The sequence below is a fragment of the Oncorhynchus masou genome, chromosome 29, assembly GCF_036934945.1.
Source record: "Oncorhynchus masou masou isolate Uvic2021 chromosome 29, UVic_Omas_1.1, whole genome shotgun sequence".
Lineage (NCBI taxonomy): Eukaryota > Metazoa > Chordata > Actinopteri > Salmoniformes > Salmonidae > Oncorhynchus > Oncorhynchus masou.
Window position 1 is genome coordinate 80,456,268 of NC_088240.1, and position 21,595 is coordinate 80,477,862.

General features: G+C 43.2%; 3 protein-coding genes across 5 annotated transcripts in view; 1 reads left to right on the top strand and 2 right to left on the bottom strand.

Annotated features, from left to right (window-relative positions):
- Positions 1 to 8,275: 8,275 nt before the first annotated feature.
- Positions 8,276 to 12,915, bottom strand: LOC135520721 (keratinocyte-associated protein 2-like). Its single transcript, XM_064946483.1, has 5 exons — positions 12,768 to 12,915; positions 12,077 to 12,231; positions 11,049 to 11,112; positions 10,814 to 10,880; positions 8,276 to 9,903 (listed from the first exon to the last, which is right to left on the bottom strand). The coding sequence occupies exons 1-5, from the start codon at positions 12,769 to 12,771 to the stop codon at positions 9,783 to 9,785; spliced, it is 411 nt and encodes a 136-aa protein (XP_064802555.1). The 5' UTR covers positions 12,772 to 12,915; the 3' UTR covers positions 8,276 to 9,782.
- Positions 12,916 to 13,015: 100 nt separating this feature from the next.
- Positions 13,016 to 15,956, bottom strand: LOC135520720 (transmembrane protein 107-like). Of its 3 annotated transcripts, XM_064946480.1 has the most exons (7): positions 15,714 to 15,956; positions 15,332 to 15,457; positions 15,056 to 15,123; positions 14,667 to 14,767; positions 14,120 to 14,216; positions 13,906 to 13,949; positions 13,016 to 13,784 (listed from the first exon to the last, which is right to left on the bottom strand). In XM_064946480.1, the coding sequence occupies exons 2-7, from the start codon at positions 15,416 to 15,418 to the stop codon at positions 13,732 to 13,734; spliced, it is 450 nt and encodes a 149-aa protein (XP_064802552.1). In that variant the 5' UTR covers positions 15,419 to 15,457; positions 15,714 to 15,956; the 3' UTR covers positions 13,016 to 13,731. The 3 variants fall into 3 exon arrangements, with proteins under 3 accessions (XP_064802552.1, XP_064802554.1, XP_064802553.1); XM_064946482.1 differs by lacking the exon at positions 14,120 to 14,216 and having other exon boundaries at positions 13,906 to 14,002; XM_064946481.1 differs by lacking the exon at positions 13,906 to 13,949.
- Positions 15,957 to 16,754: 798 nt separating this feature from the next.
- The window catches only part of LOC135520723 (tripartite motif-containing protein 46-like), a 30,302-nt gene continuing 25,461 nt past the window's right edge, over positions 16,755 to 21,595 (top strand). The window contains exons 1-2 of the mRNA XM_064946485.1: positions 16,755 to 17,055; positions 19,285 to 19,552. Coding sequence (XP_064802557.1) covers positions 16,996 to 17,055; positions 19,285 to 19,552 — 328 coding nt within the window. The 5' untranslated portion in view covers positions 16,755 to 16,995. The remainder of the gene's footprint in view (positions 17,056 to 19,284; positions 19,553 to 21,595) is intronic.

Sequence of the window (21,595 nt, forward strand, 5' to 3'; positions counted from 1 at the left end):
TAGAATTAACCTAATTTGAGTGATGCTATGTATAGCAGGTACATCTAGCTTAAAGACTAGCTTCTCAGGATACGGGTTCTTTAACTCCCTCAGTTGGGGAGGGGGTTGGGTGGGTTTGTGGTAGGGTCAGGGTAATAGCGAACGAGATGTTTACTACTTTACACTTTCATAATATCATTTTGTACACATTGTGTCACATTCTGACCTTAGTTCCTTTTTTATGTCTTTATTTTAGTTGGTCAGAGCGTGAGTTGGGGTGGGCATTCTATGTTGTTTTTCTATGTTTTGTTCTGTTGTTATATTTCTATGTGTTTGGCCTAGTATGGTTCTCAATCAGAGACAGGTGTCAGTCGTTGTCTCTGATTGGGAGCCATATTTAAGTAGCCTGTTTTCTATTGTGTTTTGTGGGTGGTTGTATCCTGTGTTAGTGTTTTCACCATGCGGGACTGTTTCGGGTGTTAGTTTGTACTTTTGTTATTTTGTTCAGTGTTCTGTTGATTTATTAAATATATCATTATGGACACTTACCAAACTCCACATTGGTCTGATCCTTGCTTACTCCTCCTCTGAAGAAGAGGAATTCCGTTACAGAACCACTCACCACTCAAGGACCAAGCAGCGTGGTAACGGGAAGCAGCAGAAATCTCAGGATTCATGGAAATGGGAGGAGATTCTGGACGGCAAGGGACCCTGGGCACAGGCTGGGGAATATCGCCGCCCCAAGGCAGAGCTGGAGGCAGCGAAAGCTGAGAGGCGGAGATATGAGGAGGCAGCATGGCAGCACGGCTGGGACGAGAGGCAGCCCCAAAAATGTCTTGTGGGCGCACACGGGGAGTGTGGCTAAGTCAGGTAGGAGACCTGCGCCAACTCCCTGTGCTTACCGTGGAGAGAGGTGGACCGGGCAGGCACCGTGTTATGCCATGAGGCGCACGGTGTCCCCGGTGAGCAGGCATAGCCCGGTGCTTTACAGCGCAGCGCCTCGTATCGTCCGGGCTAGAGTGGGCATCGAGCCAGGTGCCATGAAGCCGGCTAAGCGCATCTGGTCTCCAGTGCGTCTCCTCGAGCCAGGGTACATGGCACCAGTCCTACGCATGGTGTCCCCGGTTCGCCAGCACAGCCCAGTGCGGTCTATTCCACCTCGCCGTACTGGCCTGGCTACGGGGAGTATCCAACCAGGTAGGGTTGTGCAGGCTCGGTGCTCGAGACCTCCAGTGCGCCTCCACGGTCCGGTCTATCCGGTGCCTCCTCCATGCGATCCAGTGGCAGCCCCCCGCACCAGGCTGTCTTTCCATCTCCTCCCTACAGGTACTCCCTCTTGTCCTGCGCTGCCGGAGTCGCCCTCCTGTCCGGCGCTGGAGTCTCCCGTCCATTCGGGACCCGTTGCTAGGGTCCCCAATCCGGGGTCGGTGGCAAGGGTCGCCACTCCTAAGGTGCCACATAAGTGGGCCGAGACTATGGTGGAGTGGGGTCCACGTCCCGCTCCAGAGACCCTCCCCTATAGGTTCGGGGAGGGGGGGTTACTGTCACGTTCTGACCTTAGTTCCTTTTTATGGCTTTATTTTAGTTGGTCAGAGCGTGAGTTGGGGTGGGCATTCTATGTTTTTCTATGTTTTGTTCTGTTATATTCCTATGTGTTTGGCCTCGTATGGTTCTCAATCAGAGACAGGTGTCAGTCGTCTCTGATTGGGAGCCATATTTAGGTAGCCTGATTTCTATTGTGTTTTGTGGGTGGTTGTATCCTGTGTTAGTGTTTTCACCATACGGGACTGTTTCGGGTGTTTGTACTTTTGATATTTTGTTCAGTGTTCTGTTGATTTATTAAATATATCATTATGGACACTTGCCACAATGCACATTGGTCTGATCCTTGCTACTCCTCCTCTAAAGAAGAGGAATTCCGTTACACATTGTATTTACTCAAAGCTTTTTTGTTTCTTTCCTTTTCCCTGTTAATTATTTTCTTTAACCTGTTAAATCTATGGGGGCGCTATTTCATTTTTGGATAAAAAGACGTGCCCGTTTTAAGCGCAATATTTTGTCACAAAAAGATGCTCGACTATGCATATAATTGATAACTTTGGGAAAAAAAACACTCTGACGTTTCCAGAACTGCAAAGATATTGTCTGTGAGTGCCCCAGAACAGAAGCTACAGGCAAAACCAAGATGAAACTGCAACCAGGAAATGAGCAGGATTTTTGAGGCTCTGTATTTCATTGTCTCCTTATATGGCTGTGAATGCGAGAGGAATGAGCCTGCCCTATCTATCGTTTCCCCAAGGTGTCTGCAGCATTGTGACGTATTTGTAGGCATATCATTGGAAGATTGACCATAAGAGACTACATTTGCCAGGTGTCCGCCCGGTGTCCTGCGTTGAAATTGGTGCGCAAAACTCAGCTGCTGGTATTTTTCCATGGGATTCTGAGACGAAAGCAGGCTTCCACGAACGGCATATCAATGAAGAGATATGTGAAAAAACACCTTGAGGATTGATTCTAAACAACGTTTGCCATGTTTCGGTCGATATTATGGAGTTTTGGTAGCCAAATGTGATGTACAAAACGGAGCGATTTCTCCTACACAAAGAATCTTTCAGGAAAAACTGAACATTTGCTATGTAACTGAGAGTCTCCTCATTGAAAACATCCGAAGTTCTTCAAAGGTAAATGATTTATTTGATTGGTTTTCTGGTTTATGTGAAAATGTTGCGTGCTAAATGCTACGCTGAATGCTACGCTAGCTATCAAAACTCTTACACAAATGCTTGATTTGCTATGGTTCAAAAGTATATTTTGAAAATCTGAGATGACAGTGTTGTTAAGAAAAGGCTAAGCTTGAGAGCAGGCATATTTATTTCATTTCATTTGCGATTTTTAGAAATCGTTAACGTTGCGTTATGGTAATGAGCCTGAGGCTGTATTCACGATCCCGGATACGGGAACACTTTAAGTTCAAGAAGTTAAAGATGTCGACACCTAATAACTATACATTTATGACACTTAACATTAGGGGTACTAAATGCCCAGTCACTTAACATTAGGGGTACTAAATGCCCAGTCAAGCACAAACGCATTCTGAATTATCTAAAGCAGCATAAGGTTGATATAGCTCTTCTTCAGGAGACACACCTGACGGACTCTGAGCATGATAAACTGAAGAGAGAGTGGGTGGGTCAAGTGTACTATTCATCTTTCACATCTCGGGCAAGAGGGGTGGCCGTACTCATTAATAAGCATTGCCCCTTTCAGATACAATCTCAGATTAAAGACAAAGGGGGTAGGTTTGTGATCATTCAAAGTTTCATTAACATTGAGCCCATTACAATTGTGAATGTGTATGGGCCTAACCATGATTATTCTACATTTTACCAATACATATTTTGGAAGTAAACGTGCACATCATCAGATATTTGAATGGCAGGGGATTTTAACTTGGTACTGGACCCTTCCAGTGATAGATCTTCCACTAATAGTATCAGTCTCACACAGGCAGATAAATGTTAAACGCAGAAATTAAACACTTTGGACTTGTAGACTTATGGAGATTTCACAACCAAAAGGTTAAAGAATACTCATTTTACTTCCATGTCCATAACAGTTACTCTAGAATTGACTTCTTTTTTTTATTCCTACTACTGGGTGTAAGTACTTACCAAGACGTATATCAGATCATTCTGCCTTGCTGGCTTCAGTACCCGTCAGTAGAGCACAGCCACCCTCAAGAAGATGGAGGTTTGGCACATACAGTGGGGCAAAAAAGTTTTAGTCACCCACCTACAAATTTGGTCACCTACAAACAAGCAAGATTTCTGGCTCTCACAGACTTGTAACTTCTTTAAGAGGCTCCTCTGTCCCCCACTCATTACCTGTATTAATGGCACCTGTTTGAACTTGTTATCAGTATAAAAGACACCTGTCCACAACCTCAAACAGTCACACTCCAAACTCCACTATGGCCAAGACCAAAGAGCTGTTCAAGGACACCAGAAACAAAATTGTAGACCTGCACCAGGCTGGGAAGACTGAATCTGCAATAAGTAAGCAGCTTGGTTTGAAGAAATCAGCTGTGGGAGCAATTATTAGGTAATGGAAAACATACAAGACCACTGATAATCTCCCTCGATCTGGGGCTCCACGCAAGATCTCACCCCGTGGGGTCAAAATGATCACAAGAACGGTGAGCAAAAATCCCAGAACCACACGGGGGGTTGGGGGGGGACCTAGTGAATGACCTGCAGAGAGCTGGGACCAAAGTAACAAAGCCTACCATCAGTAACACACTACGCCGCCAGGGACTCAAATCCTGCAGTGCCAGACATGTCCCCCTGCTTAAGCCAGTACATGTCCAGGCCCGTCTGAAGTTTGCTAGAGAGCGTTTGGATGATCCAGAAGAAGATTGGGAGAATGTCATATGGTCAGATGAAACCAAAATATAACTTTTTGGTAAAAACTCAACTCGTCGTGTTTGGAGGACAAAGAATGCTGAGTTGCATCCAAAGAACACCATACCTACTGTGAAGCATGGAGGTGGAAACATCATGCTTTGGGGCTGTTTTTCTGCAAAGGGACCAGGACGACTGATTCGTGTAAAGGAAAGAATGAATGGGGCCATGTATCGTGATATTTTGAGTGAAAACCTCCTTCCATCAGCAAGGGCATTGAAGATGAAACATGGATGGGTCTTTCAGCATGACAATGATCCTAAACACACCGCTTGGGCAACAAAGGAGTGGCTTCATAAGAAACATTTCAAGGTCCTGGAGTGTCCTTGCCAGTCTCCAGATCTCAACCCCATAGAAAATATTTAGAGGGAGTTGAAATTCCGTGTTGCTCAGCAACAGCCCCAAAACATCACTGCTCTAGAAGAGATCTGCATGGAGGAATGGGCCAAAATACCAGCAAGAGTGTGTGAAAACCTCGTGAAGACTTACAGAAAACGTTTGACCTCTGTCATTGCCAACAAAGGTTATATAACAATGTATTGAGATAAACTTTTGTAATTGACCAAATACTTATTTTCCACCATAATTTGCAAATAAATTCATTAAAAATCCTACAATGTGATTTTCTGGATTTTTTTCTCTCATTTTGTCTGTCATAGTTGAAGTGTACCTATGATGAAAATTACAGGCCTCTCTCATCTTTTTAAGTGGGAGAACTTGCACAATTGGTGGCTGACTAAATACTTTTTTGCCCCACTGTACTTACTAAATAATCCCACATTTGTAACATTTCTGAACACCTCATTTTCTGGGAAGCTCTCCTTGCATATCTGAGGGGTGAAATCATGTCCTTTCGTTCAGGTGCTCGTAAAATGTATAAGGCTCAAGTAAATTAGTTGGAGAATGAAATCAGAGATCTGGAAAGTGAACAGTGTAACATTTGACGACTCAACTCTACAAAAATTAGACTCAAAGTGATTGGAATTTACCACCCTGACGACCTATGAAGCGGAGATAAAAACTACTACAAAACTACTACGAACATGGAGATAAAGCAGGATAGTTGTTGCTTGGCAGATAAGACAAGAGGATGCTAGTAGATTTATTAGCTCTATTAAACTACCCAATAATAGTTGTTCACAGTCCTGAGGAAATTAATCTAGTCTTCAGGGAGTTTTATGAAACATTGTACAAGTCTGAAGGGGATGCCCCTGACACAATGCTTGAGTTATTGAACAACCTCAATGTACAAACTTTAACTGATGAGGGTAGAGAGAACTTGGAGAAAGAGATTACATCAGAGGAAATTAGGGAATCCATTTTCAATACTGCTGGGGGAAAATCACCAGGGTTAGATGGATTCCCTATTTAATTCTATTATTTCCTTTTACCCAAACTAATTGAGCCTCTTTGCAGTATGTTTAATTATGCCATAGAGACAGAAAAACTCCAAGACACACTTGAAAAGGTACTGATCACAGTTTTGTTAAAACCTGGGAAAGATCCTCTGCTTTGTGGGTCGTATAGACCAATATCTCTATTGAACACTGTAGAGAATGTATGTAGAGAATGACCAAGAATCTGTAGTGGCGGCTTCATCAGATGCGGAAAAAGCTTTTGACCGCATAGAATGGAACTACCTGTTTGAAGTTTTACAGAGGATTAATATTGGAGCTAAGTACGCTGGTCTGATTAGATTACTGTACAAATGTCCGGTAGCTTAGATCCTGATTAATGGAAACATTTCCTCACAGTTCTCTCTATCACGTGGCATAAGACAGGGTTGTCCCGCTAGTCCTCTCCTTTTTTCTTTGGCTATAGAGCCACTGGCAGAAGCTTTTAGATCTCATCCATCCATCCATGGTGTTTGTATAGGTGGGCCTGAACATCTGGTCTCGCTATATGCCGATGACATGTTACTTTACCTCACAAAACCAGACATATTCCCCCCCGAGCATTAGTTTACATCCTGAAAGAACATGGGACCTTTTCAGGATATAAAATAAACCCATCGAAGAGTATAATTATGCCTTTTAACAGGGCAGCTATGCAGAACCCAATCTTAGACCAGACGTTTTCTTGGAAACAACAGAAAATGACATATCTTGGATCGCAAATTCCCTCTGAAATTATTAAGACATATCAACTGAACTATACTCCACTTCTCAAAAAGGTTGGGGAAGAATTGGATAGATGGCAGGATTTACCAATTTCTCTTATTGGGCGGGTCAATTGTGTAAAGATGAATATATTACCGAAATTCTTCTACATTTTTCAAACCCTGCCCTTTCCTATTCCCAAAGTTCTTTTCAAACAACTTAATAGGAATGTTTCTTAATTTCTGTGGAAAGGGAAACCCCCCAGAGTGAAACTCACAACTTTATGCGAACCATACTCAGGAGGAGGACTTACTCTACCTGACTTCCAGTTGTATTACTGGGCATCTCAGTTAAGGGCTGTGTGGGTATGGCAAAATACATCAACAAGTTCACCCTCTTGGAGACAGATAGAGGAGTGTCTGACCCCTGCTACATTGGAATCTATACCTTATATTAGCCAACCTAAAGCTTTGCTAGGTTTCATAAACAACCCTTTCATTAAAAACACTTTAAATCTATGGATTGAAGTTTGTAAACAACAGAAGGACTTATACCTATATATGAACAAACACCTTTCTATAATAACCCCATTTTACCAAAAGCCCTGAGAGATGGTATTACATTTTCTTGGTTCAACAAAGGAATGAAAACATTTGGTAATGTCTATAGAGAAGGTGAACTACTATCCTTTCAACAACTGGCAGTTCATTTTCAGTTACCTCAAACTAATTTCTTCAAGGTACAGGTTAGGCATTACATTGCCACTCAGCAGGGAGGTAGGATTCAGCCCATGAGTAAACCTAAAACTGATCAACTATGGCTGGAAAGGGATTAAAGGTTTCATTTGCTTTTTTTTTTCTTCTAAAAGCTTTAAAAATGTTGTCGAGCTGTTTGCGGATTCTAGAAATACGCTGGGAATATTTTAAGAGACACTGTAATACATGTGCGTAGCCTACTCTATGAGCACAGTGTGTCCTTTCTGGTGGAAGTTCACATTTCAGGGTAGGCTTGGTTTTGTTTTCTGGGATATACAGTCCCAGTCTAAAGTCTGGACACCGACTCATTCCAGGGTTTTTATTTGTACTATTTTCTACATTGTAGAATAACAGTGTAGACATCAAAACTATGAAATAACATATGGAGTCATGTAGTAACCAAGGATGTCATCAAGCCAAAGGGTGGCTACTTTGAATTATCAATATTTTCATTTGTTTAACACTTTTTTGGTAACTACATGATTCCATGTGTTATTTCATCGTTTTGATGTCTTCACTATTATTCTACAATGTAGAAAATAGCAAAAATAAAGAAAAAAACTTAAATTAGGTGTGTCCAAACTTTTGATGGATACTAATATATTTATATTTGGGTAAATCTTGTTAGGAGTAGAACGGTTCGGTCAGAGTTCATAATGTAACAATTATTTGGACGCTTATGATCTTTTGACCTACATTCCACATTGATCATCAGATCTTCATCAGACCCATTTCCAAAAACTAAGTTGTTTGTACTTTCAAATAATATTCCTTTCATCAAAAATCCATTGTGTACACACACTGGTGTGCTACAACTTTGAGTTAAAGCATCTTAGTACATGGCTGCTCTGTAAAAGGGATGTCAGATGTGTGTGTACCTGGAGCATTCGATAAGGGGAGCTTTGCCCATAGCAGCACTGAAGCGACAGTGCTTACCTTGACTTGTCTGTTTCAAGTAGCTTAAACCAAGAAAAATAGACACTATTTTCAATGGGTTTTAATTACAAATTCATTAACAACAAAGTTTTTATACCAAAACAAAAAGGACATCAATCAAAAATATGGATCTGTAAACAAGCATTTTGAAACAAGTGCTGAGTACATGGGGATGATGTAGGGAATGTAGAGACATAATTCAGGCTAGATCCCAAACTGCTTCCTTTCCTCCACCCCAGGCCTCATGACTGCTGAGAACAGTGTATGGATGGGCTGGGTAGGTCTCAGGTTATCTATACTGCTGAGAACAGTGTATGGATGGGCTGGGTAGGTCTCAGGTTATCTATACTGCTGAGAACAGTGTATGGATGGGCTGGGTAGGTGTCAGGTTATGTATACTGCTGAGAAAGGTGTATGGATGGGCTGGGTAGGTCTCAGGTTATCTATACTGCTGAGAACAGTGTATGGATGGGCTGGGTAGGTCTCAGGTTATGTATACTGCTGAGAACAGTGTATGGATGGGCTGGGTAGGTCTCAGGTTATGTATACTGCTGAGAACAGTGTATGGATGGGCTGGGTAGGTCTCAGGTTATGTATACTGCTGAGAACAGTGTATGGATGGGCTGGGTAGGTCTCAGGTTATCTATACTGCTGAGAACAGTGTATGGATGGGCTGGGTAGGTCTCAGGTTATCTATACTGCTGAGAACAGTGTATGGATGGGCTGGGTAGGTCTCAGGTTATGTATACTGCTGAGAAAGGTGTATGGATGGGCTGGGTAGGTCTCAGGTTATCTATACTGCTGAGAACAGTGTATGGATGGGCTGGGTAGGTCTCAGGTTATCTATACTGCTGAGAACAGTGTATGGATGGGCTGGGTAGGTCTCAGGTTATGTATACTGCTGAGAAAGGTGTATGGATGGGCTGGGTAGGTCTCAGGTTATGTATACTGCTGAGAACAGTGTATGGATGGGCTGGGTAGGTCTCAGGTTATGTATACTGCTGAGAAAGGTGTATGGATGGGCTGGGTAGGTCTCAGGTTATCTATACTGCTGAGAACAGTGTATGGATGGGCTGGGTAGGTCTCAGGTTATCTATACTGCTGAGAACAGTGTATGGATGGGCTGGGTAGGTCTCAGGTTATCTATACTGCTGAGAACAGTGTATGGATGGGCTGGGTAGGTCTCAGGTTATGTATACTGCTGAGAACAGTGTATGGATGGGCAGGTCTCAGGTTATGTATACTGCTGAGAAAGGTGTATGGATGGGCTGGGTAGGTCTCAGGTTATCTATACTGCTGAGAACAGTGTATGGATGGGCTGGGTAGGTCTCAGGTTATCTATACTGCTGAGAGGTGTCCAGTCCTTGGAGATCAGTGATCAAAGAGTTAAGAAGTCAAGGAAAATATCTAGGAATGCTGGTTGGCACGACCTGCAAAAAGGAAACTGGGGTACACTGTCATTGGCTAACCTACACCATTTCCCCCTTGCCTGGTTAGCCATTGTAGTGGATGCTGATTGGATGACGGTATGAAAGTTTGATCTAATTAGTGACTTAGTTCTTTTTCTTGCCCTTGCTGGCAGCCTTGGCTGGCATTACCGTGGGAATGGCTGCCTGGTACAGAGCAGCAGACACTTTGTTGATGTAGTAGAGGGCGAACAGAGAGAATATCAGACTGGAGAGAGAACAAAATGAAACAGTCAGCACAGCAACAGCACAATAGGGTTTGGAAAAAAAACTTAAACTTCACCCCAAGTTCATTGATAATAGTAGTACTGTTATCATCATCACTACTATTCCTTTTTTCCTAAAGATTTTATTTGACCAACAATACAAAACATACACAAGCAAACGACGACATCATACAAACATCAACGACATCACTCCTGCCCAGACCCACCAGCCCTCACCCCCTTATCTCCAGCGCCCGCATCACTTTCTGCCACATGGCCTCAAACAGCACAAATTTGTTTTTCTCCGTCACCCGCACACTTTCAATTTTTAGATATAAAGCATTTGACCCTTCCATTGCGTGAATGACAGATGATTGGTTGATTTCCAGTTGAAGTATGTTTTTTTAAGATGTTTGATGAGAAAAGTGTTGTCCTACCCATCGGGTATCTCACTGCACCCTTATATGCCATGTCTTTAAATATGCAGACAGACTAATTAAAAGCTCATTTACATTGTAATACTTCTGAGCCATCTTTCCAACTCCACCCATAACTTTTGGATTTTATAACATTTCCAGAAGGTTATGAATTATTGAGTCATTAGTAGTTTTACATCTCTGCTGTTGTCCTGTAGAATTTGTGAATTTTGTCTCTTGTATAATAAATTCAATACATGAATTTATACTGGATTAAGCATACATTTTTGTTAACTGTAATGTCGTTAGTGATGATCCAACATTACTTCCATCTTGTGCCAATATCAGTTATTTTTACATCTTGGTTCCAATAGTTTCTATTTTTTTCTAAGAGATTGTCAGTTGGATAGGCTTCATGTCATCACTGAGTTCAGTTAAGAGAGTTTCTGTGTGTGGTGCGCCTGGGTTTGTCATTAGTCTGGGAGTTCGTACTTACCATGTAGTGACACACACACGGTGCACCAGCCCAGAGGCAAACAGAGAGAGGCACAGGCACACCAGGACTGGTGGACAGGAGAGAAATGAACACCCGTTAAAACAGGACCGAGTGGGTGCTGAGCCGCTATACTATTCAGATGCACCCATACTCATGACTAGAGGCTCAGTGAATGTGTGTGAAACACAGGAAATAGATTCTGTGCATCACTCTGTAGTTGTGAAGATGGACTTACTCTCTGGGAAGATCTTGACCTGGAATCCCTTGCCGAAGATGAGGTTTTCCAGGTTACTGAAGGCCTGGTTGGAGAAAGGGTTAAGGAGGGAAACACACAGTGGGAGAGAATAGACAATTGAAATGGCTTCCAACACTCTTCTCATCAAACTGGATGTAGTTTATCACAGTGCCATCCGCTTTGTTACTAAAGCGCCTTATACCACCCACCACTGCGACCTGTATGCTCTAGTCGGCTGGCCCTCGCTACATATTCGTCGCCAGAGCCACTGGCTCCAGGTCATCTACAAGTCCATGCTAGGTAAAGTTCCGCCTTATCTCAGTTCACTGATCACGATGAATGAATTGCAAAAATTGTTGAAGTTGGAGACTTATCTCCCTCCACAACTTTAAACATCAGCTATCTGAGCAGCTTACCGATCGCTGCAGCTGTACATAGTCCATCGGTAAATAGCCCACCCAATTTACCTACCTCATCCCCATACTGTTTTTATTTACTTTTCTCTTTTGCACACGAGTATCTCTACCTTTACATGACCATCTGATCATTTATCACTCCAGTGTTAATCTGTTAAATTGTAATTATTTGCCTACCTCCTCATGCCCATTGCACACAATGTATATACTTTTTTTCTACTATGTTATTGACTTGTTTATTGTTTACTCCATGTGTAACTCCGTGTTGCTGTCTGTTCAAACTGCTATGCTTTATCTTGGCCAGGTCGCAGTTGTAAATGAGAACTTGTTCTCAACTAGCCTACCTGGTTAAGTAAAGGTGAAATAAAAATATAAATAAACCCTGCCACCATGACTCAGTACTGCATGCGGACTATAGAAGCAACCAAATGACTGTCTGCTTCCATCACTTGGGAACTCAAGGGAGCACAGAACATAAACAAAGACTTCAGCTGTCTGGCTTTACAAACAGCTTACTCTGACAAGTTTACAACCCTAAGCCTATCTGAGGTCTACCTAGATTGCATTGTATGCAGTGCTGCTATGTTGTGTGTTTTGATGTAAGGAGGATACTGTGAGGGAGCAGATAAAGAGGACAGAGCCCAGGAAGCCTCCCAGGATGGTGTGCAACTCTGTAGAGCCCAGCTGTCTGCTGAACATCTGCATCCCAGCAAACACCAACACAGAGAACAGACTAGATAGAACCAGGGATGTGCCTGTGTTCACCGCTGGAGGGAGGGGAGAGGCAGATTACACATTGTTCTACTACTGTCACAAACTATCATCTAAGGGACTGCAGCTGGACTGAATAGGCCAGTTTCTAACATAATAATATCAACAATTGGGTTTATATTTCATCTGAGTGACAGAAACATAAAATAAACTAGCCTATACGAAACATTTCACTGTATCCTAACAGCAATCTTTACGCCACGTCAGTGTACACTCTTGAAAGACTCCGTGTGAAAACACCCTCTCTCGAATAATGAAAATATCTAACTTGGTAGCTACAAGAAAACTTTATCATACATTTTGACAACACAGCCTACCTACCGTTAAACTGAAGAAATATACATGGTTGGCAAGTGTATTCTGCACAAAATAGCTACGTAACTAACAAAGTTAGCAATGAATGGCAAGTCTACCGTTACACAACTAGCTATCGTTAGCTAGATACCTTTACGTTTTCTATCCCTCAATACTTATTTTCAACGCACAAACATAGATCAAAATTAAACAGTAACGTTAGCCTTGCAGAACTTACCCATGTTTTGATATTTAAGCAATAATTACGTTTTTGACACAGAATATCATGCGTTTTCGATATCCTTTCAAAACACAGGCAGCTCCAGGAACAAAGTCCGTTTCTGCTACCCGGAACCTATGAGAGGTGGCACACGTAGGTGTCGAATGTGAAGTGCCAATCAGATTCCAGCAACGCAAAACGTGCGTCAAGACTGACACACACACTGCACACATTCTTCAAGGCGTGTTTATGAAATAAATACTAGATTACACAAGTAAAATACTTTAATCGTAATTTGACATATCTGATAGTAGCTACACCCCTATATCACCACATTTTAGATTCATTTAAAAAGTATATTAAAAGAAAGAAATGGTTTACAAGTGACTCTACAATGAAATGAAAAACAAACTGGGATAGCCTCAGCTTGATAAAACATATATTTTTTAGGTAAACGTTTTAGAAAGGTGGTACTAAAACCCTATGGTACACAGGACCATTTAGCATGGTGAAGAGAAAGATGGTTACTTGTGTCTATACATTCAGCGTAGCAATTAGGATCAATACGCTGGAGTTTTTACAAATCATCCTCTCCGCCTTGGTACATACAGTAGCTCTGTTTCCATCTACAACGCCCACAATCCTGAAACACAGACCACAGCTTAAAATAAATAAATAAAATAATCTGACTATTGATGGATAGATAAAGGCTGTGTCAAAAGTGAGAAGGCCAGATTCGAACCTATGCTGTCACCGTATCGGATGCTGCAGCTTTGACCACCCACATCATAACCAGCTCTGTTGTCTTTATCACTACGATCACCATCCAGCATCACTAACATCAACTATGTCTCCTTCACACTATTGAACAGTCACAATGTGTCACTTGGACAGCTGTGTACAAGTGCTGGGAAGGACGGACACTACATTCCAGACCGAACATTGATGTGAAACACTGCTCTCGGTTATAGTGGCTTCTTCTTCAGTCCGAACACTGCGATGAAGAGTAGGATCTCCACAAATGCAGGGAGAACACTACGGGAGATAGAGAGGATGGCAGCATTATAAGCAAAGCATCAACCTGCACAAGGCAAAAATTACCCAAATAACTCCAGGACACACACACGATGCCTGTCTGTCAGTCTGTCACACAAACCTGCAGAAGGCAAAAATAACCCAGTATGTCCAACACTCCCATCTCTGGAAGACAAAGAAAGACAGGGAGACGGACGCGCTGCAGTGGACAGCCAACGCTGGAGGAGACGTCAGTCAGGGTAACAAAACCTCTGAGGAGAAGCACACACACACACACACACACACACACACACACACACACACACACACACACACACACACACACACACACTAACCTGCAGAAAGCAAGGATCCACCAGTATATTTCACATGCCCATTGTTCAAACAGAAAGAACAGCAGAGCCACAGAGGCACTGGCATGGGCTGCAGTCGCTAGTGTGTGGATGGAGAGATGGATGCATGGATGGTGTATGGGGAGGGAGTCCTGAGTCAGGGAATCTTAACCACACCAATAAAAAGATGACTTCCTCAACCTTATATCCGTGTCCATATTAACGTCCCCTTGTTGATCTGAAAGAAGAGTATAACTTCCTGCATACATCTATCAATTCCCTCCCATGTTCTTCACTATTCCCAGAGTCACACTGTGCAGGCTTTCATTCTTGCCCAGCACCAACACTCAGCTACTCAACAAAACATCAAGACCTTGAGTAGCCTCCTTGTTGATGTGACTGGCCACACAAAATTAGTACTGTGCAAGAACGAAAGCAAACTGTAGTTCTCCAGGACTAGGACTGGTGACCACTGCTGTACTATGCATTATGTGTACTTTGAATATGTACAGGGTTTTGTGGAAGAGTTTTGAGAAAATGTAAAGGATACAGAGGAGGCCCTGGGTGCAGTTGAACATAGACACACCAGAGAAGAAGCCAGCCAGCTCTATAGCAAACAGACCCATGGTGACTGACAACGCTACCACCAACCTAGAAGACAGACAGACAGATAGAGAAGACAGACAGACAGATAGAGAAGACAGACAGACAGACAGACAGACAGATAGAGAAGACAGACAGACAGATAGAGAAGACAGACAGATAGACAGAGAAGACAGAGAAGACAAACAGATAGACAGAGAAGACAGATAGAGCAGACAGAGCAGACAGATAGACAGAGTGTTTAAGACAAGTAATTTATCAAAACCTACAGCAATTATTTTTGGATAGACTGTGTGTGTAGGGTTAGGAGTCATGTCCTGGGTGAAAGATGCTTACTTGGTGTCCTCCTTGTCGTATTGGTCCTGTGTGAAATCCAAAGGCAGGCAAGCTTCAACATTGTTCTCCTGTGGGCCAATGAGTACAATTACTTCAGAGATAGATCTACGCAGTGTCACTAGATTCCGAGCACGGTTGAAACACAATATATTATATAGCATGTTGATGATGTCGTGAACAACAACTGGTGTCTTCTAGATGCCAGATACTGACATGAGACATGTCACACACAGAGGATATGGTTTGTCCAGAACCTTGCCAGTACTCAGAACATACCCGTGACCAGAAAATGGTGATGACGATGACGAGGTGAGCAGTGAGAGTCAGGAATCGAGCCGGGACCAGGCTGCTGACTGCAGACATTGCCCCAGCAAAGATGTGCCTGTATGGGTACTATGGTACCTAGAATAAAGAGGCGGAATAGGCAAACGTTGACAAGTAACGTTAATGTTAATATTGCCAATAGAAACAACAACATCCGTGTGTTGACTTGAGCCTGCTACAATAAAATACAATACAATATAGGCTGTAAATGTTAGACTGCTAACGGTAGCGTTAAGGCTACTCAAATTAATGTGAACAGCACTTTATATACAATGTGTAGACTAAGTAACTTTACTATTAGCAAATGTATGAGCTAATTTATCCGCACACTCACCTTGATAGTGCTAACTTAGCTAGCTAAGCTAGCTAATGTACCCAGTACAGGACATACGACGTTGTTCAACTCGTTAGTCAGTATTTGGAGCCAAAAACTAGCCACATTTGATGATACATTTACCATTCATTGAAACAACTGTGTCTAGGACTAGAAACAACAGACGCTGCAGGCATGGCTTAGCTCGTTGCTACAACAACTTAAATCTGGGGTGCATTCAAGAACGTGGGGTTTCGTTAACGATTTAGGACGGAAACAGACCAGTTGAGGATGAGGAACGCGTCAATTCTAGTAGCGTTTTATAATCTCACGTCGCCATCTCGTGGCAAGAATAAAATCTAAATTTATTGGTCACATAGACATATTTAGCAGATGTTATTGCGGGTGGAGCGAAATGCGTGTGTTCCTTGCTCCAACAGTGCAGTAGTTTCTAACAATTCACAACATTAAACACAAATCTAAAAGTAAAAGAATTGAATTAAGAATTATATAAATATTAGGATGAGCAATGTCGGAGTGGCGTTACAGTAGGATAAAGTACAGTATACGAGACGAGTAAAGCAGTATGTAAACATTATTAAAGTGAAACAATTGTCATGTAGGTAGGGTCATATGCAATGTATGCATCAATATCAGTGTGTTGTTTTCACCAGACATGCAGTGGCAGTAAAATAATGTAATTCCTTTTTGTGACAATTACATTTCAAACCAATTCTGCCCAAAATATTCATAATGATTACGTGTATAGGCCTACACAGTGAGAAACACACACACACACACACACACACACACACACGCCCAGGGAGCCATAGAAGCCAGAACCGCCACTGCACACGCACGCACACAGAGAGAGAGAGAGAGAGAGAGAGAGAGAGAGAGAGAGAGAGAGAGAGAGAGAGAGAGAGAGAGAGAGAGAGAGAGAGAGAGAGAGAGAGAGAGAGAGAGAGAGAGAGAGAGAGAGAGAGAGAGCACTTGAAACTGTTTCACTCAGCAGAAATAACCACGCATGCTCTATCCTCCACTATTGAACATCATCTTATCAGCGCGAGCTCAGTGGAAAGGGACAGAAATCAACGCTGCGCACTCCAGACCGTATACATCCGGTCAGACTAATATGCGATAGCCTATACCTAGGCTACATATGGTTGATTGACCAAGCTATTAACATTTGCTTTATTCACCCTAGGACAACATATTTGAGTATATTACTAGGCCTAGGCTACGATTGTGAATTTGACAGACCAGGCTACATTCGCATCAACACCGCGTTTTATCCTAAAGGATGGCTGAAGCAGAACTCCAGGCGTTTACGTCTATGATGGACGCACTCGTTCAAATCAGCGTAAGTGTGGTGATGATTAATTAGACCTATTTGTTGACCATAAATTTGATGTGGAGACTGGAGCCTATTTTGTTATTCTGTAGGCCACCAGACCAAGGCTATAGCAAACAGATTTGGTTTGGTTACCTGTATTTCAATTGGCCGTTCAGCGAGAAAGTCCTCAGATAAGCTATATTAATATTGCATAATGGTTTTAGTTAAACTGTGTTTTCAGCACGCTACGTAGGCCTGACTACATAAGATATAGAGGCCTTCACATCCGTTTTGGCATCAACATTTCATCATCCTCCATACATAATTCTTAGGCTATATTTTTCTTCAATGTGAAATGGTCTGCTTTTGTTATTAGATTGACTAAAATTGAACCAGACATTCATTAATGAGTCTGAGCTATAAATTAGAAATGGGTAGCATTTGGCTCCAACACTTTGGCTTGACGCCAGCGGCTGGTCAATATCGGCTGGTTATTGACACACCTAGCTATGAGGTAAAAGGTGAAAGGAGGATTAAATGGATAGCCAATATATATGTTTGAAGCCTATCGGTCGAATGCGTACCCCAGCATGCACAGACAAAACAATGGGCCCGATTATATGATTTGCAATCTCGCAACACCGTGAGCAGGGAACTGATGATGTTTGTCGCCATAGAAACGGGATTCAGGGAGCGCCAGCACGCGGCGGCGGTCTTGGCTTTCGCGCATCATAGGTGCAGAACCCCCCCTGGGCGCAGAAAGGACCCACTGACACCGACTATTCTGGCCGAGCCAGGGAAAGAAAAAACATTGATAGAGGAGAGAGAGAGGTGTAGTCATTCTTATCGAAGCCTAATCGATGTGAATGCTATTTTCCCGGTAGCCAGTAGCCTTGGCCTATCATTAATCCCATTGATATTTCTATAGCCGGCCTAGGGAAGGTGAAGTCGGCTACTTGCCCGGTAATATAGCCTATTTTGTGCGTTGAAATCCATTTGAATGTTATTCATTGTTCCCGTAAAATGAATCTCTTCTCACCATCGTGGTGGCTTGTATTAACTGAACGGAGGAGGGTTAGAATCAAGCAACTAGTCCTACAACAGCGCTATAGATAGAGGGATCTATTACTCCTCTATACGGGGTTTACATCATGCTGTTGGCCAGACAGAGCTGAAATGAAGTGATTACACTCGTATTTAAAGAGACTGGCTGTAGCGCCTTAGGCAGCCCTGGCCTGGGTATTTATACACACACACACCTGCTTTCTCCTTTCATGTGTCCAACATAAATTCTAAACCAAGAATGGTTCAACAATGTAAGATGCTGTTTCTATCTCCCTCTCTCTCATCTCATTCTCTCGCTCACTCTCTCTCCTCTATTTAGAGAAGTTAAGTTATTCCTCTGCCTCATTCTCACTCCTGTTTTCACTTCCCCCTCTTTCCCCTCACACCCTCTGCCCTGCTCACTCACCCTTTATTTGCTTCCCTGCTCCTCTAACTCCTCTCCCCATCTCTACTATCTCCAACCCCTTATCTCCCCTCCCTGCTCCTCTAACTCCTCTCCCCATCTCTCTACTATCTCCAACCCCTTATCCCCCCTCCCTGCTCCTCTAACTCCTCTCCCCGTCTCTCTACTATCTCCAACCCCTTATTCACCCTCCCTGCTCCTCTAACTCCTCTCCCCATCTCTACTATCTCCAACCCCTTATCTCCCCTCCCTGCTCCTCTAACTCCTCTCCCCGTCTCTCTACTATCTCCAACCCCTTATCCCCCCTCCCTGCTCCTCTAACTCCTCTCCCCGTCTCTACTATCTCCAACCCCTTATTCCCCCTCCCTGCTCCTCTAACTCCTCTCCCCGTCTCTACTATCTCCAACCCCTTATTCCCTCTCCCTGCTCCTCTAACTCCTCTCCCCGTCTCTCTTCTATCTCCAACCCCTTATTCCCCCTCCCTGCTCCTCTACCTCCTCTCCCCGTCTCTCTACTATCTCCAACCCCTTACCCCCCTCCCTGCTCATCTAACTCCTCTCCCCGTCTCCACTATCTCCAGCCCCTTACCCCCCTCCCTGCTCCTCTAACTCCTATCCCCGTCTCTCTTCTATCTCCAACCCCTTACCCCCCCCTGCTCCTCTTACTCCTCTCCCCGTCTCTCTACTATCTCCAACCCCTTATCCCCCCTCCCTGCTCCTCTAACTCCTCTCCCTGTCTCTACTATCTCCAACCCCTTATCCCCCCTCCCTCCCTCTCTCGTCCTCCAGTCTAACATGAAGAGTATGGAGCGGGAGCTGCATTGCCCGGTGTGTACTGAGATGGTGAAGCAGCCCATCATCCTGCCATGCCAGCACAGTGTGTGTCTGCTGTGTGCTGCTGAGGTGTTAATCCAGAGAGGATATCCTGCCCCAGACCTCCCCCCAGAGCCCAACTCCCCGGCCGCCTCCCCCAACACACGCTCCCCGCGCGGGGCACGCAGGCCCCCGCCCAAGACCACCGACCGCCTGGACCGCCTGGACCGCGTCCTCAGACCAGGTGGGTTAATGTGTGTGTGAATGCTGATGTCGATCTCACGTGGGTGCCAGTGCCTGCAGATGAGAGTGACATCATCATCAGATCAGCATCTGACTTTGTTTTACTGGTCAGTGAAGATGGTTCATACCAGAGCCATATATAAATACACACACTACCATTCCAAAGTTTGGGGTCATTTAGAAATGTCCTTGTTTTTGAAAGAAAAGCACATTTAAGAAAAAGAGAAAGAAATCAGAAATAGAGTTTAGACATTGTTAATGTTGTTTCACAAGTTTCAGAAGAAAGGGCTTTGTTTCTGGCCATTTTGAACCTGTAATCGAACCCACAAATGCTGATGCTCCAGGTACTCAACTAGTCTAAAGAAGGCCAGTTTTATTGCCTCTTTAATCAGGACAACAGCTTTCAGATGTAATAACATAATTGCAAAAGGGTTTTCTAATGATCAATTAGCCTTTTAAAAGGATAAACTTGGATCAGCTAACACAACGTGCCATTGGAACACAGGAGTGATGGTTGCTGATAATGGACCTCTGTACGCCTATGTAGATATTCCATTTAAAAAATCAATCTGCACTTGAAGAAACTTTCAAACTTTCCAGCTACAATAGTCATTTACAACATTAACAATGTTTACACTGTATTTCTGATCAATTAGATGTTATTTTAATGGACAAAAAACGTGCTTTTTTAAAAAAAACAAGGACATTTTTCAGTGACCCCAAACCTTTGAACAGTAGTGTATTTACAGTACCAGTCAAATGTTTAGACACACCTACTCATTCAAGGGTTTTTCTTAATTTTTACTATTTTCTACATTGTGGAATAATAGTGAATACATCAAAACTATGAAATAACACATATGGAATCAAATCAAGTCCAATTTATTTGTCACGCGCCGAATACAACAGGCTTAGACCTTAGAATGAAATGCTTACTTACAAGCCCTTAACCAACCAGGCTTGAGGAAGTTAAGGAAACAAATGAAAATAAGTGTTACGTAAAAAATAGAAAATAGAAAATTAAAGTAACAAATAATTAAAGAGCAGCAGTAAAATAACAACCAAGGCTATATACAGGGGGTACCGGTACAGAGTCAATGTGCGGGGGCACCGGTTAATTGAGGTAATTGAGGTAATATATACATGTAGGTAGAGTTAAAGTGACTATGCATAGATTATAAACAGAGAGTAGCAGCAGCATAAACAAGGGGTCTGAGTAGTCCTTTGATTAGCTGTTCAGGAGTCTTATGGCTTGGGGGTAGAAGCTGTTAAGAAGCCTTTTGGACCTAGACTTGGCGCTCCGGTACCGCTTGCCATGCGGTAGCAGAGAGAACAGTCTATGACTAGAGTGGCTGGAGTCTTTGACAGTTTTTAGGGCCTTCCTCTGACAACTCCTGGTATATAGGTCCTGGATGGCAGGAAGCTAGGCCGTATGCACTACCCTCTGTAACGCCTTGTGGTTGGAGGCTGAGCAGTTGCCATACCAGGCAGTGATGCAACCAGTCATGATGAATCATGTAGTAACCAAAAAAGTGTTAAACAAATCAAAATATATTTTATATTTGAGATTCTTCATAGTAGCCACCCTATGCCTTGATGACAGCTTTGCACACTCTTGGCCATCACTCAACCAGCTTCACCTGGAATGCTTTCCCAACAGTCTAGAAGGAGTTCCCACATATGTTGAGCACTTGTTGGCTGCTTTTCCTTCACTCTGCGGTCCAACTCATCCCGAACCATCTCAATTGGGTTGAGGTCAGGTGATTGTGGAGACCAGGTCATCTGATACAGCACTCCATCTCACTACTTCTTGGTCAAATAGCCCTTACACAGCCTGGAGGTGTGTTGGGGCATTGTCCTGTTGAAAAACAAATAATAGTCCCACTAAGTGCCAAACAGATGGGATGGCGTATTGCTGCAGAATGCTGTGGTAGCCATGCTGATTAAGTGTGCCTTGAATTCTAAATAAATCACAGACACTGTCACATGCAAGCACCATCACACCTCCTCCTCCATGCTTCAAGGTGGGAACTACACATACGGA